This window comes from Zonotrichia leucophrys, chromosome 6, assembly GCF_028769735.1.
Source record: "Zonotrichia leucophrys gambelii isolate GWCS_2022_RI chromosome 6, RI_Zleu_2.0, whole genome shotgun sequence".
Lineage (NCBI taxonomy): Eukaryota > Metazoa > Chordata > Aves > Passeriformes > Passerellidae > Zonotrichia > Zonotrichia leucophrys.
In genome coordinates, this window is record NC_088176.1 from 13218565 (window position 1) to 13231596 (window position 13032).

General features: G+C 40.3%; 1 protein-coding gene across 8 annotated transcripts in view; it reads left to right on the forward strand.

Moving 5' to 3' along the window:
• The window catches only part of BTRC (beta-transducin repeat containing E3 ubiquitin protein ligase), a 115234-nt gene that overhangs the window by 39157 nt on the left and 63045 nt on the right, over positions 1-13032 (forward strand). For 7 of the 8 annotated variants that reach the window (XM_064716182.1, XM_064716180.1, XM_064716177.1 and 4 more), the window contains one exon: positions 9485-9562. The exons of the other annotated variant lie outside the window; for it this stretch is intronic. In XM_064716182.1, coding sequence (XP_064572252.1) covers positions 9485-9562 — 78 coding nt within the window. The remainder of the gene's footprint in view (positions 1-9484; positions 9563-13032) is intronic. 8 annotated transcript variants of the gene reach the window in all.

Genomic DNA, 13032 nt, shown 5'->3' on the forward strand with positions numbered 1-13032 from the left:
TGCAAGATATCAATATAACCTGATTTATCTATATAACCTGATATCAATATAACCTAAATAATGACTTTTTATATATCTATATAACCTGATACCTATATAATCTGAATCATAGCTTTTTATACCCATATAACCTGAATTATAACTTTTATACCTATATAACCTGATATAAATAACTTTTGATACAATGTAATGGCTAGTATATGGTTAACTAGTTGCTTAATGCTGAATAGACAAAAAAGAAGAGAAAACCTTGCCGGGGGATAGAGACAGATAAGTGTAGTATTAATGAAAAATTGGCAAGTGCAAAGCCAGTTAGCCACAAAACAAAGAATTTAGGCTGGTTAAGACCAGACAGACCAAGGAACACTGTAACTGTGCTTGTTCCAAAGACAAAGTTGAAAAGTTCAGATGTGAAGAAGACCATGGAAGCCTTCATCAAAGGCCCCTGAGCTCCCCAAGTTGGGTGGCACAAGCGCAGTGCAGCAGAGCTGTCTGATAACCACGAGCTCATGTGATGTCAATCAGTTCTGGCACCTGTGTGATGATGTTGGAGTGACACAGTGACACGAAGCAATGCTCATTGTGTAGGTGTGGCACAGCACTGGGCAGAGGTGGGTGAATTAGGGAGATATCCCCCTCACCATCAGCGCTGCAAGAAACAAATTCCTGCTCTGTAGACATCAGTCTGTGAGGGTTTATTTCCAGCCTATCTTTTGGGCATCACGGACATGAAATCTGCAGCAAAACTAGACACTTTTACAACTGATTCCTGAGAGCACTTGCAGCTCCTATGCAGATGAAGCTGTAATAAATATTGTACAAAGAAAGTTAAGCTGTGTCTAGAGAATTTTAATAAATAAAAAAGTTTTTTAAAACTCTCCCTGGATCCAGTAGCTCTTGCTAACTGCAGTTAGTACAAGAAATATGTTTTTGGCATGTATTTTGAATTTTGGCTTATATTCTGAGCCTGTGAAAGCTGACTTTGTGCTGTCCCCCCCATCCTACATGTAGGGGAAAGAAATCAAGAAAACATCTTATTCCAGCATACAAAATTACTGATAAAAGCCTACAATTCATGAGCATGGGAGGGAAAAATGCTGTGAACTGTGAATAAGAGTGTATAATTTCTAACTTTAGTACTTTTGCACTCTGGGATGAGTGTTGAAAATGAATTTTTGTGGAAAGAATGTAGCAAAATGAAAGCAACAAAGAAGAGAGAGCCAAGCCTGGATTGATTCAGTTCCTTTCTAAAAGGCTTCTGTTGCATGCAAAATCCTTCTTCCTGAAGTATGTGTGGCACAATTCAGCAGTCTGGCAGAAAAATTTAACCCCAGCTGAAACTGTTATAAAGGAATTTTAACATGAATTTAAAAGATGGGAGAAATTACTAATGTTGCCCTGAAGAATAGAAAGGGAAGAATATTGTTTTGTTCAATACGAGGAGCAGATGTACAAGGGTAAATCAGTAGGAAGAAGCAAACTAAAGCATAGAGATAATGATATTCAGAACAAGTCCTGACACCAGTCTTACATAAGTGATCTGGTTGAATATTTGAAAGTATATCCATATTATGTGTGTTGTAAGGTTAATTGGGTGTTTTCTGCCATGCTTTTTTGGGAATGTGGGCTTTCTGTTCCTTAAAAAGATGTAGATGGCTTTGAACTACATAAAATTTTGGAGTACAAGATGTACACTATAAAATAATGCATAGAAAGTGCTAGCTATAAAAACATGTGTATACCTGTGAAGGTGCTGATCAATTTGTGCTATTTAGGAAAGAAAATTCCAAAACAGACCTGGCTGTGAAGAAATGCAAATAATAAAATTCAACTAGAGGTCCTTGAGGCTTCTTAAGCTCTAACCTTGTTATGAGGAATGGGGAAGTCAAACTGCCTAATGCAGATGTCTGTGAGTTACAAAAATAACCAGATGTCCTGATTAGCAGAAGCAAATGTTCTTCCCTTAATCCACGTGAAATTATATTCAAAGGCTCTCCGGATGTAATGTGTGTGTAAATAAGGGACCAACAAACATTGGAATAGAAAGAGCCATTGGCCAACTAGCTTGCAAAGCTTGAAAGATTGAATATTAAAAACAAATTTGCCACTGCTGACTCTCTTAAATTCACAGAACAGAACTGTTAAGCAGGGCTGCTTCCTGGGAAACATGGAAAGCCTGTTCTCATTAGCTATTCTCATTCTTTCTCTCTGTGTTGAAAAATACGGATGAAATGAAACCAGCTTTTTAAAATTCCCCTAAATGACTTGTTCCTAGCATCTGTATTTTGGAGGGGAGTGGTGGTGGTGGTGATTTTTTTGTTAGCTACAACTAGATTTTTGCTGTTCGAAATGCATCTGTTCATCAGATCTTTGATATTTGTGCTGGGTTCTGGTGTTTTAATGTTAAACTGAATTTACTGTTCTAGTAATGTGGACTTCCCACGCCATTAAATTACCCTTTATAGCCAACAAGTAATTACTAAGTTAAAGAATGTCATAAGAGGCTTTTCTGTATGTTATGAAATTCTGTTATCAAGTCTTGTTACTTTGAAAATTTATATTTTTCCAATTATTAATTCGAATGAAAAATTAAGAAAACCATGAAAGATCCATTCCACAGATGTGAAAATCAGAATCTTGCCCTGGTTGTTGAAACTTTTATCATCATCATCAGTGTTAACATGGAGGCAGACCAAATTGGGACTTGTGTGAATATGAATGTATGTGTCTGGTCAGAGGTGTGGTGTTGTACTTCCCATTTTCACTGCTGTCAGAGATTCAGTTTTAAGAATTTAAGTTTTAGTAGGTACCTGAGCTGCTTGGGCATGAATTTCAACTTGTAAATGTTCCAGGTGGGGGGTGAAGTCTTCACCCCCATCACAGGGCATTTATAAATGTATTGGAGGATAAAAAAGCACCATGCTTCTATGCAGCTAACAAGATAATAGATATAATAAACAGAATAGACATGTGCATGCCAGTCTGTAAAGCAGACACTGAACTGGAAGGCCTTTTAGTTTATTCCTTCTCTTTTTCTGTTATCAGTCAGTGCAAGGCAAGCTGCAGATTCTCTGCCCCCCCGTCATTCTAATGCTCAGCCAAAATCCCTTGCAAAAGTACCATTTAACTTTAAACTTGTAAGAGCTGGGAAACTTGTCTGTGCCTTCATTCCAGGCTGAAGTCACCCCCTTGTGCCTACACGTTGCAATTTATGGTGTTCTCTAAAAGGATCTAATCTTGGTGAATGTTCAGAGCAGCAAATGCCGAGGAGGAATGGGGTCTGATACTTATCTCTGCATTTTCATTGCTGTGGATCTCCCTGTGTGTTATAGCTGTCATTTTTGTTTTATCTACTGAACAGCAGAGAATTGCCTTCAAACTTGCAGCTTTCATACTTGTTTTTCTCAAAGAGCACTACCAATCCTAAGGACTGGTTTTATATATTGTAGTGACTGGCCAAATAAGTGTGAATTGGGATGTTTTGGACCTCATGATTGGAGAAAAAGGAGAAACTATCCTTACATGTTTTTAGTATATCTTAGACACTTTTGTTTTTTAACAGTAATACTGCTTCAGGCTGACACTGGCTATGCCAGGATTCATCCTAGCACTGTTTGAAATGGCTGAGATATTTATAAACTGACAGACAGCATTTATAAAATGAGGATGCTGACAGTCCCTTAACGATAACAATGGACTTGGACTCATCTATCACTTACAGAGGTTATTGGAAAGGGAACATAAGGCTTCTGTGTGCCTCTGGTCTTAGACTGGCACTTATTTCCACACATAGCTCTCCCTTTTCAGTCCTCTCTGGCTGACATTGGCATTAGGCAATTACAGCTAATTTCTCCATACCTTTACCTGATGATGCTTTGTCCTGTTTTCTGCAAGACAACTAACTTTGCAGCACCTTGGAGCAACACCCTCATTTTCCTAAATTCCCTCCTCCTAAACAAGAGGAACATCCTGACTTCTGGCAGGCTGCTGGCTTGAATTGGGAGGGAAGAACAGTGTGCCCTGATTGACAGACTTAACCCAGGGCTGGGCAGGGGTTAAACAGGCCTTCTGCCTCCTTTTACTTTCATACAGCACCAGTCTGCAGACAGAATGCTGATGTACCTCTTTATTCAGTGGCTCCCTCTTGACTGAGAGAGTACCCTTCTGTCCTTGGTGAGGAGGACCAAGTGCAGCGCAGGGACACTTCCAGGAACATGAAAAAGGATGTCAGTTATTTTCAATTTCTGATAAAATGCTGTGTTCATTCAATGCACTTAGGAGCTTAAGGGTCAGGTCATATCAACAGTTTGCACTGGAAAAGGAAAAATGCACTATTTCACTGGTGTGTGCTAAAGCATCTATTTTAATGTGGCAGCAGAAATACTGAGACAGCTATGTCTGGCATCCAGTTTGCCCTTGGAACATTTACTCTACTCTAACTGTTTGCACACTGTGTTCCCACTGTATTATTTGCTTAGAGACCTGAAATACCCAAGTAGATTTCCTACATGCGGTTGGATCTGCTGATACCACTAAAAGCACACTCTGCACACCCAGGCTTCTGTTCGAACTGATGTATACGCACGCAATGGCTGGAGCGAGACTTGATTGGCTTGAGGGGGTCTATTTATCAGGGAACTCGATTAAAATACAGACTGCACATGACATCAAATTTGTAATCATTTTTCCACAGCAAGCAAGCAAGCATTTTCTGTATTGGATGCAGGTGTTTAAAGCAATAGTGTGTTTTAAGGGCCAGTGCAGCACAAATTCTGGCCTTTGGGATAAAGACAAGTGTTTTGCCTGCATAAACAATATATTATTTTTTTTTCCCCTCCCCGAGGTCCACACACACCTAGTTTCCCTCAAGCTCATCATCTCTGTCAGGTTAATCAATAGGCACCGTATGGCAGAGGGTCAGTAATCAGTGTCATCGTGCCTTTAAATCGTGTTGAAAATTTGCTTAAAGCCTGGGCCAATTAACATCGAGATGATGAATGGATGGGTAGATGGGAAGAGCCTGGCGCTCAGGGGCTTTGTGAGAAGGAGATGCTCAGCTGTTGAGCAGCAGACACCAGCGAATAAAATCAGCCATTCATGTGAGCTCAGTCCACCCACTCTTAATGATAATGTCAATCTAGCAAAATATATACACATTGGAGTTGTCATGAGTTCATAAATCAAAGGAGTTTGTCAAAGGCATTCAGATTAACGAGGCAGCAGCAATAACAAGTCAAATTTGCATAGAGAATTGCCCGAATCTCAGTAAATTATGATCCTGTTTTTCATTTGATTATTTGCTAATGTCTCAAGAGGGAGAATGATTATATTAGCATGCAAAATCTACTCCAGAAGTAGAAATCCGAGGTATAGCAGACCAGCACACGATGACAATTAATCAGTTTCTGCATACTAGCATAAACACGCAAGGCCCAGAAATGAACTCCTTTTTTATTATTATTTCTCCTTGCTACTGATCCAAATGGTTCAGCTTGACAGAGACTTTATATTGCTTTAACAGTGTTCTGAATTGTGCCTGCAGGCAAGACATAGTTATGCAGCTATAACCAACCTATCCATCTGCCAACCAGATTGGAATTCTCCTATCCAAGGCTTCCATTAACCCCCACTGACAGCTCCAAACAGGATTAAGAATTTGAAAGCATAAAAAATAGTTGTGCTCTTCACATAGACACACGCTTCTCCCCCACCCCCACCTCCATACACTTGGAAAAAAGGCTGTGTCTGTACTCTTTTATAATTAGTGCAGGGCAAAACAGCATCAAAGAAAGCCTCCCCCATTTGGCAGGGGTTTGATTTCCACCATGAGTGAGGCGGTACTAAAGGTAGCTCTGCCCAATTGGTAGTCCCTGGGAGTGCATTTCTCCATGTATTATATCTCATTCCCAGCAGTGTTTGCTGGGCTGTGTACACAAAATACTGCATGTCATCTCCTGTCAAATGCTTCAGTCTGGGGATTTTGTATGCATTGTAGCATGTTGTGTTTAGTGGTGGAGGAGGCTTCATGGGGAGAGTTAAATAGTAATAATTTTGTAGTGGTCTTTAAGACAACCTGCCATGGAGTTATATTCTGTTAATTACAGGCTGAAGTTTTAAATGCAAATCAGATTTAAAAGGATCTCATTACAGGCAGTAGCCATTTTAGGAAAAATGAGCTATGGAAGGCAGAGCCCCTTTGCAGGAATCTTCTGTTAGAGACAAATTTTCAAGGTTACAAGAACTATGAGCTTGGGTTTCCTGACTTCTGTTCTCAGTATTTCCCCTGTCATTGTGTGACCTTGGGAAAAAAAAAATATAAATTATTTTACCTGGAAAGAGGGTGTGCTTTGGAGACTTCAGGATCTAATCTTGCCTGTATTTGTTCAAAAGAAGAGACCCTTGCAAGCACAAATGCTTTTAGCTAGTTCAACTTTGATCAAGAAGGCTTGCCTGTGGGAAGTAAAAATTTTCCCTGGTGGAAGGGAGTTTGTATGGCTTTTCAGCTTTCCATGTGCACTAGTTTTCTTTGCTTCTTTCTCCCTAGCAAATTCCATCATTCCCCTACTATATATGAAGTACAGTTGCTGCAGATCTTTAATATTCCCAGTGAGTACACCCAGCTTACCGTCTGGATACCAAATGCTTCTTTCCAGGTCTGTGCCCGGGACGTGCATTTCAGTAACCACGAGAGGGTGCTCAGAGCGGTTCCTCCCTTTGTCTGCCTCTCCTGTGGCCGAGAGCATCGCTGGAGTCCTGCTGAGACAAACCTTATTCTGACCTCGCACATGTTTATCCCTCCTCCCACCTTGTTCAGCAAGGAGAAATATATAGATGTACCGTCTCAGTCGATTACGTTATGCTCTTCCCTTGGCCATGGCTAAGTGTTGCCCTGTCAAGTGAAATTCACTTCCATGCAGCTGCAGTTAGTCCTGAAATATGCAGGGTCCTGTAGCTGCACCTGGATTGATAGGTTTCCTTTTCCTGAGAAATGAGCGGGAGTTATAAACATCTGTGCTTTTTCTTAAGTGTAATGCTTTCCAGTCATTCTGTCTTCACCAAGCGTAACTTACTTGCCGACAAAAGTGCATGAGCAGCGCTCCTCTTTAATAGTCTGCTATCGGAGCTGCTGTGTTGGTGCTGTAGAATGGTGAGACGCCAAGCTGTGAACCACCATATGCACTTGGCAGTCTTTGTCTGGTCTTTGTTCAGCCAACCTCTTAGCCTTGCCACCTATAAAGATAATGAATGCAAAATGGTCCTCTGCTTGCTCTTAAAATTAGATGCTCAGCTTAAAGAAAAAGTAGATAACTTGATGCTTTGCAGTAACTAGAAATTTCAAAATAAGGGCTAACAGTTCACCAGCAGTTCCTGCTTTTTGATGTTTCTGTGAGGGAGGATCTTCAGTGGCTTTGAAAGGTGAGAAGAATGTAAGATTTCGCTTTCCAAGAGAGATTAGTTGGAACGGGGAATCATTCTGACACTTACTGTAGGGAAGGGGGTGGATGTTGAAAATGAATCCAGAAGTACTAAACAACCCCTTTACCCTACAGCCACAACAAAATGCATTTCCTTTAGTAACTCGCCTCAGGTTCTTAATAGGTTTCACTCTTGATTTTTTTTTTTTCCCCAAATCACAAAAATTAAAATCCTAACTTGAATGAACCACTTACTAAACTAAATTTCGTGAGCAGAAAAGAGCAGCTTTAATGTCTGACCTTCCTTTTTGCATATATGCGATTCTAGCTTGTATGTTTTTATGATCACAGTTCTTTCAAAGCAGGATTTAATGTAATAACGTGGTCCTGACTGTGACCTCATACAAAAACTTTTAGAAGCTGCCATCTTACAGTGATTTATCAGGCCTGTTTAGGATTGATTTCCATTATAAAACCCTGGTTACAGCATTCCAAATGTCATTGTGCCTTATAGGTTCTATATCTTGTTTTAAAAAAAAGAATTCAAAATCACTACTTGGTCTGCAAGCCTAGATTTACTCCTGACCACCAGTTTATGACATCCCAAGTGTGGTTTTTCTGTTGTGTTCCTCTCCCTCCACCCGTTGTCTGTCATTTCTCAGCAGCTGCTGTCCCTGCCCTGTGTCCTGGCTGTGCCTTTGGTCCCGTGCTGTGCAGCGCTGCAGTGGGCACAGGCTCCGCTGTGCTGCTGCTGGCCCTGGGCTGCCACTGCTCTCCCAGCCTGCTCCTCCCCTGCCAGCACATGCCACTTGTGTCTCCTGAGGTGCTGGGCTGGAAGCTGTCTCTGTGAGAAGCCAGGCAGAGCCGTGCTCAGCAAAGGACAGGTTATTTGGGAGACAGATGCAGAATGCAAACTTCTGCTGTAATAGACACAGTCCTGAGCTTGTGTGCAAGTAACTGGAAAGCCACCCTTTTCCTGGCAGAGCTCTCCCTAGGCAGTTTTTCTGCATCTCTTTAAAACCTGTTTAGTTGCTCACTACTGAATGTGTGGGAATGTGGCCTAAGGCTATGAATACTGTGGTGATCAAACTTATTTTAGATGTGTGTGTGGGATTCCCCCAAGCTGGCTGTCATTTCTCCCCGAGTGCAGTAGCTGAACCTGTGCGAAGGAATGCCGTCTTCCAGAATAGCTGACTTTGGCAGTGAGGTCAGGATTCTCCCCACTGTATCCAGCAGTTTTTAACCAAACATTTACAAGAGACTGTTCATGTCCTGATACAACTATAGTTTGTCTTTAAACCAAGCAATATTTGGTTTTAATCATGACAGTAGCATGACAAGTTTCCTGGTTGTATTTTTAACTCATGCTGGAAAAGCCCTTGCATTTCTTGTCTACTTCCTCTTGTCTGACTGATCTTTTTTTTGAAGGTGGCAGCTTACATTTTGGAGAATCAATCTTTCTAGAAATCGTACATATATGTGGAGTGAGGCAGCAGGAGAGAAAAACACAGCTGTATTATCATACACAACCTACACAAGGTTTGGGGGTGTTTTTGGAAGGATTCCCTGACAATCTCTTCTGCAAGAATTTAGCTCCACCATAATTTCTCTATTACTTTAGGCAGCCAGGCAGACTCAGTGCAATTAGTAATTGTTAGGCAGATTAAAAACATAGTGGCACAGAGAACAACAGTTACATCTATTAACAACCTCTTGTTTTCAACAGGTTCCACTCTTTTAAATGGTTATTCTGGGGGTTCAAGAGCACCAGTGTTGCCATGCTGATTGAACCACCATTGCAGCTTTTGGAAGTGGTTATTGGTAGTTTCAGAAAAAATCCCCAAAGCATGGGCTTCTTCAATAGATACCTACACAGTGTTGCATTGTTGTGTTGAGGAGGAGAAATTCTTTCTCTGCCATAACAAGCTGTTTGGCATAAAAGTACAAGTTAGCCTCCAGTATGTATATATGTAAAATGCTACAGCCTGTGCAGGAAAAATATTGTTTCTTTCTCCTCACAGGGTAATATTAGGGATAAGAACTGAATTAAAGCTTACTTTCTTTCACAGAATTCCTCTGAGAGAGAAGACTGTAATAATGATGAGCCCCCTAGGAAGATCATTCCTGAGAAGAATTCACTTAGACAGGTATGTGATCAGTCTCTTTAAAAATGCAATAAAACTTTCTAGCTATTTGAATCCTTAAATGCTTCTGGAAGCTGAAGTCTGGCTTGTGCTCATGGAAATCTTTTATTTTCTTCTTTGAAGTCTGAGCAAGTCACATTGTACCCAGGAAAATCAGACATAGAGATTTAGCTTTCAGGGGAGTTTGATGACTCTGAAGAAATCTATGCTTCAGTATAGTTCAGTCAACTGTGACTTTAGTTTTACCTTTCTTCAGTTGGTGTTCATCAAGACCTCTTCAGCCTTGTCTTCCGTAATTGTTCCTGTCTTGTTTGAAGTATATTTTGCCTTGCCTTAGATCAAGACTCTCAAAATGTTGTACAACAATTAAACTTTTTATTGCCCTTGAAGGTAAATTTTCTTGGAGATGGTATCCAATTTAATAACCTGAAAAGTGACCTGGTCTTATTTCTTTTACATTCATATAAATTACTAATGGGTAAAAAGGAGAAAGGATGGTTGACTAAAACAATATTTCTTTGTCCTTTATATATAGTAAAGCAAATTCCTTACCAATTCAAAATAATTCCTTTTTTTTTAATCCCCATGGCCAACAAAGGGAGGCTGAAATATGCTTTCTGGGAAATTTAAGTTGAGGTTAGTGATTTCTGATCCATTTTCACTTTGGTCTTTCTTCCCACTGCAACCTTCAGGCAGCAGAAGCAAAATTATGTCCATGCCTTAGCTGCCTGAGGTTGCTGCCTGGTGTATCAGAGTGAAACCATTGGTGAATGTGACTTAAGTGAATACCCCAGGCTATAGATTGCAACAGCTGAGGAGTTGTTGCATTTCCTTCTGCATCTCAGCCACAGGAGCAGCAGCCTCAGGCAGAGGAATAAGATGGCACAATCCTGCCCCACATCAGCTATTTCCAGAAGTGGGTCATAGTAAAGGAAGACGTATCTTTTTGATACAGTGCACTTGTGCTTAGAGCCGTTTGGTTTGTGTGGTTGGTTTGAAGGGTTTTTTGTGTTTTAATAGGAGTGTTTGATTTTGTGGGAGGAGGTGTCATGTAAAGGACTGCATACATGTGACTAAGACAGGTCCATCTAACAGATGTAGTGCATGTAAGTCTTTTAGACATGAGGCAATATGCTGGCATAATGGCTAAGGTCCCGTTTATAGCTGAGAAGGATTACCTTGCAGAATTGATTAAATATGTTAGATGAAACTTAAACTGCTTCTGGCATTCAACAACCAATAAGAGCTGGAGGAAGAGGGCAATACTGCTCAGTCCCTACTGTGTATCCCCAGGAGAGGAAACAAGCTCCCCAGCATGCCAGAAAATCAGGGGGGGTTTATCTTAGAGTAATATTATCCATGGCATGCCATCAGGTTCGACAAGAGGTATATGATTCTTCTTCAAAAGAAGATTCATAGTAAGAGATGTTAATTAAAAAGGATCATTAGTTACTTATTTTTTGTGTCTTCTCATCACACCAAGTCCTTCCTCGTAATTATTGACTGAGAAAACAGATATTTCCAAACTGTATTATACAGATGAGGAAGGTACAGTTTCTGGAATTGGGTTTCCATTTTGTTATACCTCAATCTACAGAACTTTTCTTAGTGTCACAGGAAAGCTGTCTTTTCCCTCAGGCCCACAATTCATCATAATCAAGTAGATACCAGGAATAAAACTGAAAAACCACTTGTAGTGTCCTGAGATTTCACATTGGAAAGAATTCAATGGGCATTGTTTACATTGAAGATGGTTAGCTGTGTTGCAAAATATTGTTGAGACATTGTGTCAGTCTCCATCTTTGTGTCCAGTCCTTACAGTGACAGGTGCAGGACAAAATCCTTGGGTCTTTTATTGCTATCTAGGGCCTTTCTGTTGAGAACAGTATTTGTAAATAAATTCAAGATGTAGTCTTAGTCTTAAAGCAAGTGCCTCTTGTCTAGATCATAGGAGGTGGTTGTCCATGATTTTTTGCCTGTTATGGAGGGAATTCTGGTTCTTTGCATAGACAGAAATAAAGCTGTCTGAGCATTTTGAAAGCTCAGATTCTTCCTCCTCTCCATTAGCAATGGACAGGAGCAGTGGGAGTTTTCTGGGACTCTCATTCCAGAATTCAGACACATTTAGCCACATGCCTAAATACTCACAATCAATGAGTAATGCTTACTTGAAAGATCTAGATCTCCTACAGAAAGGTATGCAGAGTGACCGCTATGTCTTACATCTATCCATGCTTTGTAGAACCAACAAAATGTGACCTGCAAATGCTGTCAAAGCAATAATACACAAAAAATGCCTTACATTTTACTGAAAAGATGCTAACTTGGTAAATATTATGCTAACAGTTTCGTATTTTTTGTTCCTCCCGTGAGACTCCCTTAATATTTCATTATTGGGGAACATGGACCTGCATGCACAGAGAAATCGAGTGTATGGGGGTAGAAGAGGAGTCTGTTTATTTAAATGGTTCTTCCAGTGGATGTATCCTCATATTTAGTACTTTTTGATTAGTCTTAGAAAATTAATGAGATGCATCAGACCACTTCAGGGTAAGTACTATGTCTTGACATGTTCAGCTGCTAACAAGTTTAAGTAAAGGTGCGTTTCCTTTTCTTGCCTTGTTTGCAGTGCTGTTATGCAGCCTTAGCCATAACACTTTCTCAGGTGGGTTTGTGGATCAGACATACCAGAAGGTGGAGGTGCTGAGGAGGTGTAATGCTTACTTACACATCTGAAGTTGTGGGCAGGAGCTGAAGACACCCATTGCTCAGTGCTGTGGAACTCTTACTAAGAGAAATATCATTTTGCTGTTGATTAAAATGGTGAATGGAGATGGGTGTATTCAGAAGTCTCAACAAGTGGGGCAGTGTCCTTGAATTGCTGGAAGTGGAAGGCATGGCCACTGTTGGGTGCATGTGAGGGCAGCAAGGGAGGAAAGACATGGAGATTAGCACTGGGAAACTGAAGAAGGCAATGAACTTGACATTGTTTGCTGGAACAGTGAAAAGATCTAAGCTATGACAGACTTCGGAATATGGATGCAGACATTCAGTTTTTGTTGAGTGCTTGATCTGACAAAATTAAATTTTGAAGGGATAAACTGAAAATCATAGTATGAAAACAGACCAGAAAAAAAACAATGACAAGTGGCAAAAGTTTTTGGCAACTTTATTTAAGCTAACAAACGAATTTTCACACTGCAAAGTTATAAATTAATTTTAATAGGCTGATCCAGATGGTCCATTTGGAAAATGGATAGCTTGATCTGTTGAAAATTAAACTAAATTTATCTCTCTCATACTTCAAACTGAAGTAAGCGTGAGAAGAGTGCCCATTAAGTCCAGCTCATACAGATGGACCGGCAGGTCACACATGGGACTAATCTGATTCATTTTAAAAATAAATGCATGAGTTATTGAATCAGGTTCCTGTTTCAAGCCCTGCATGTGAGCGTGTGTGTGTGCTGCCCTTT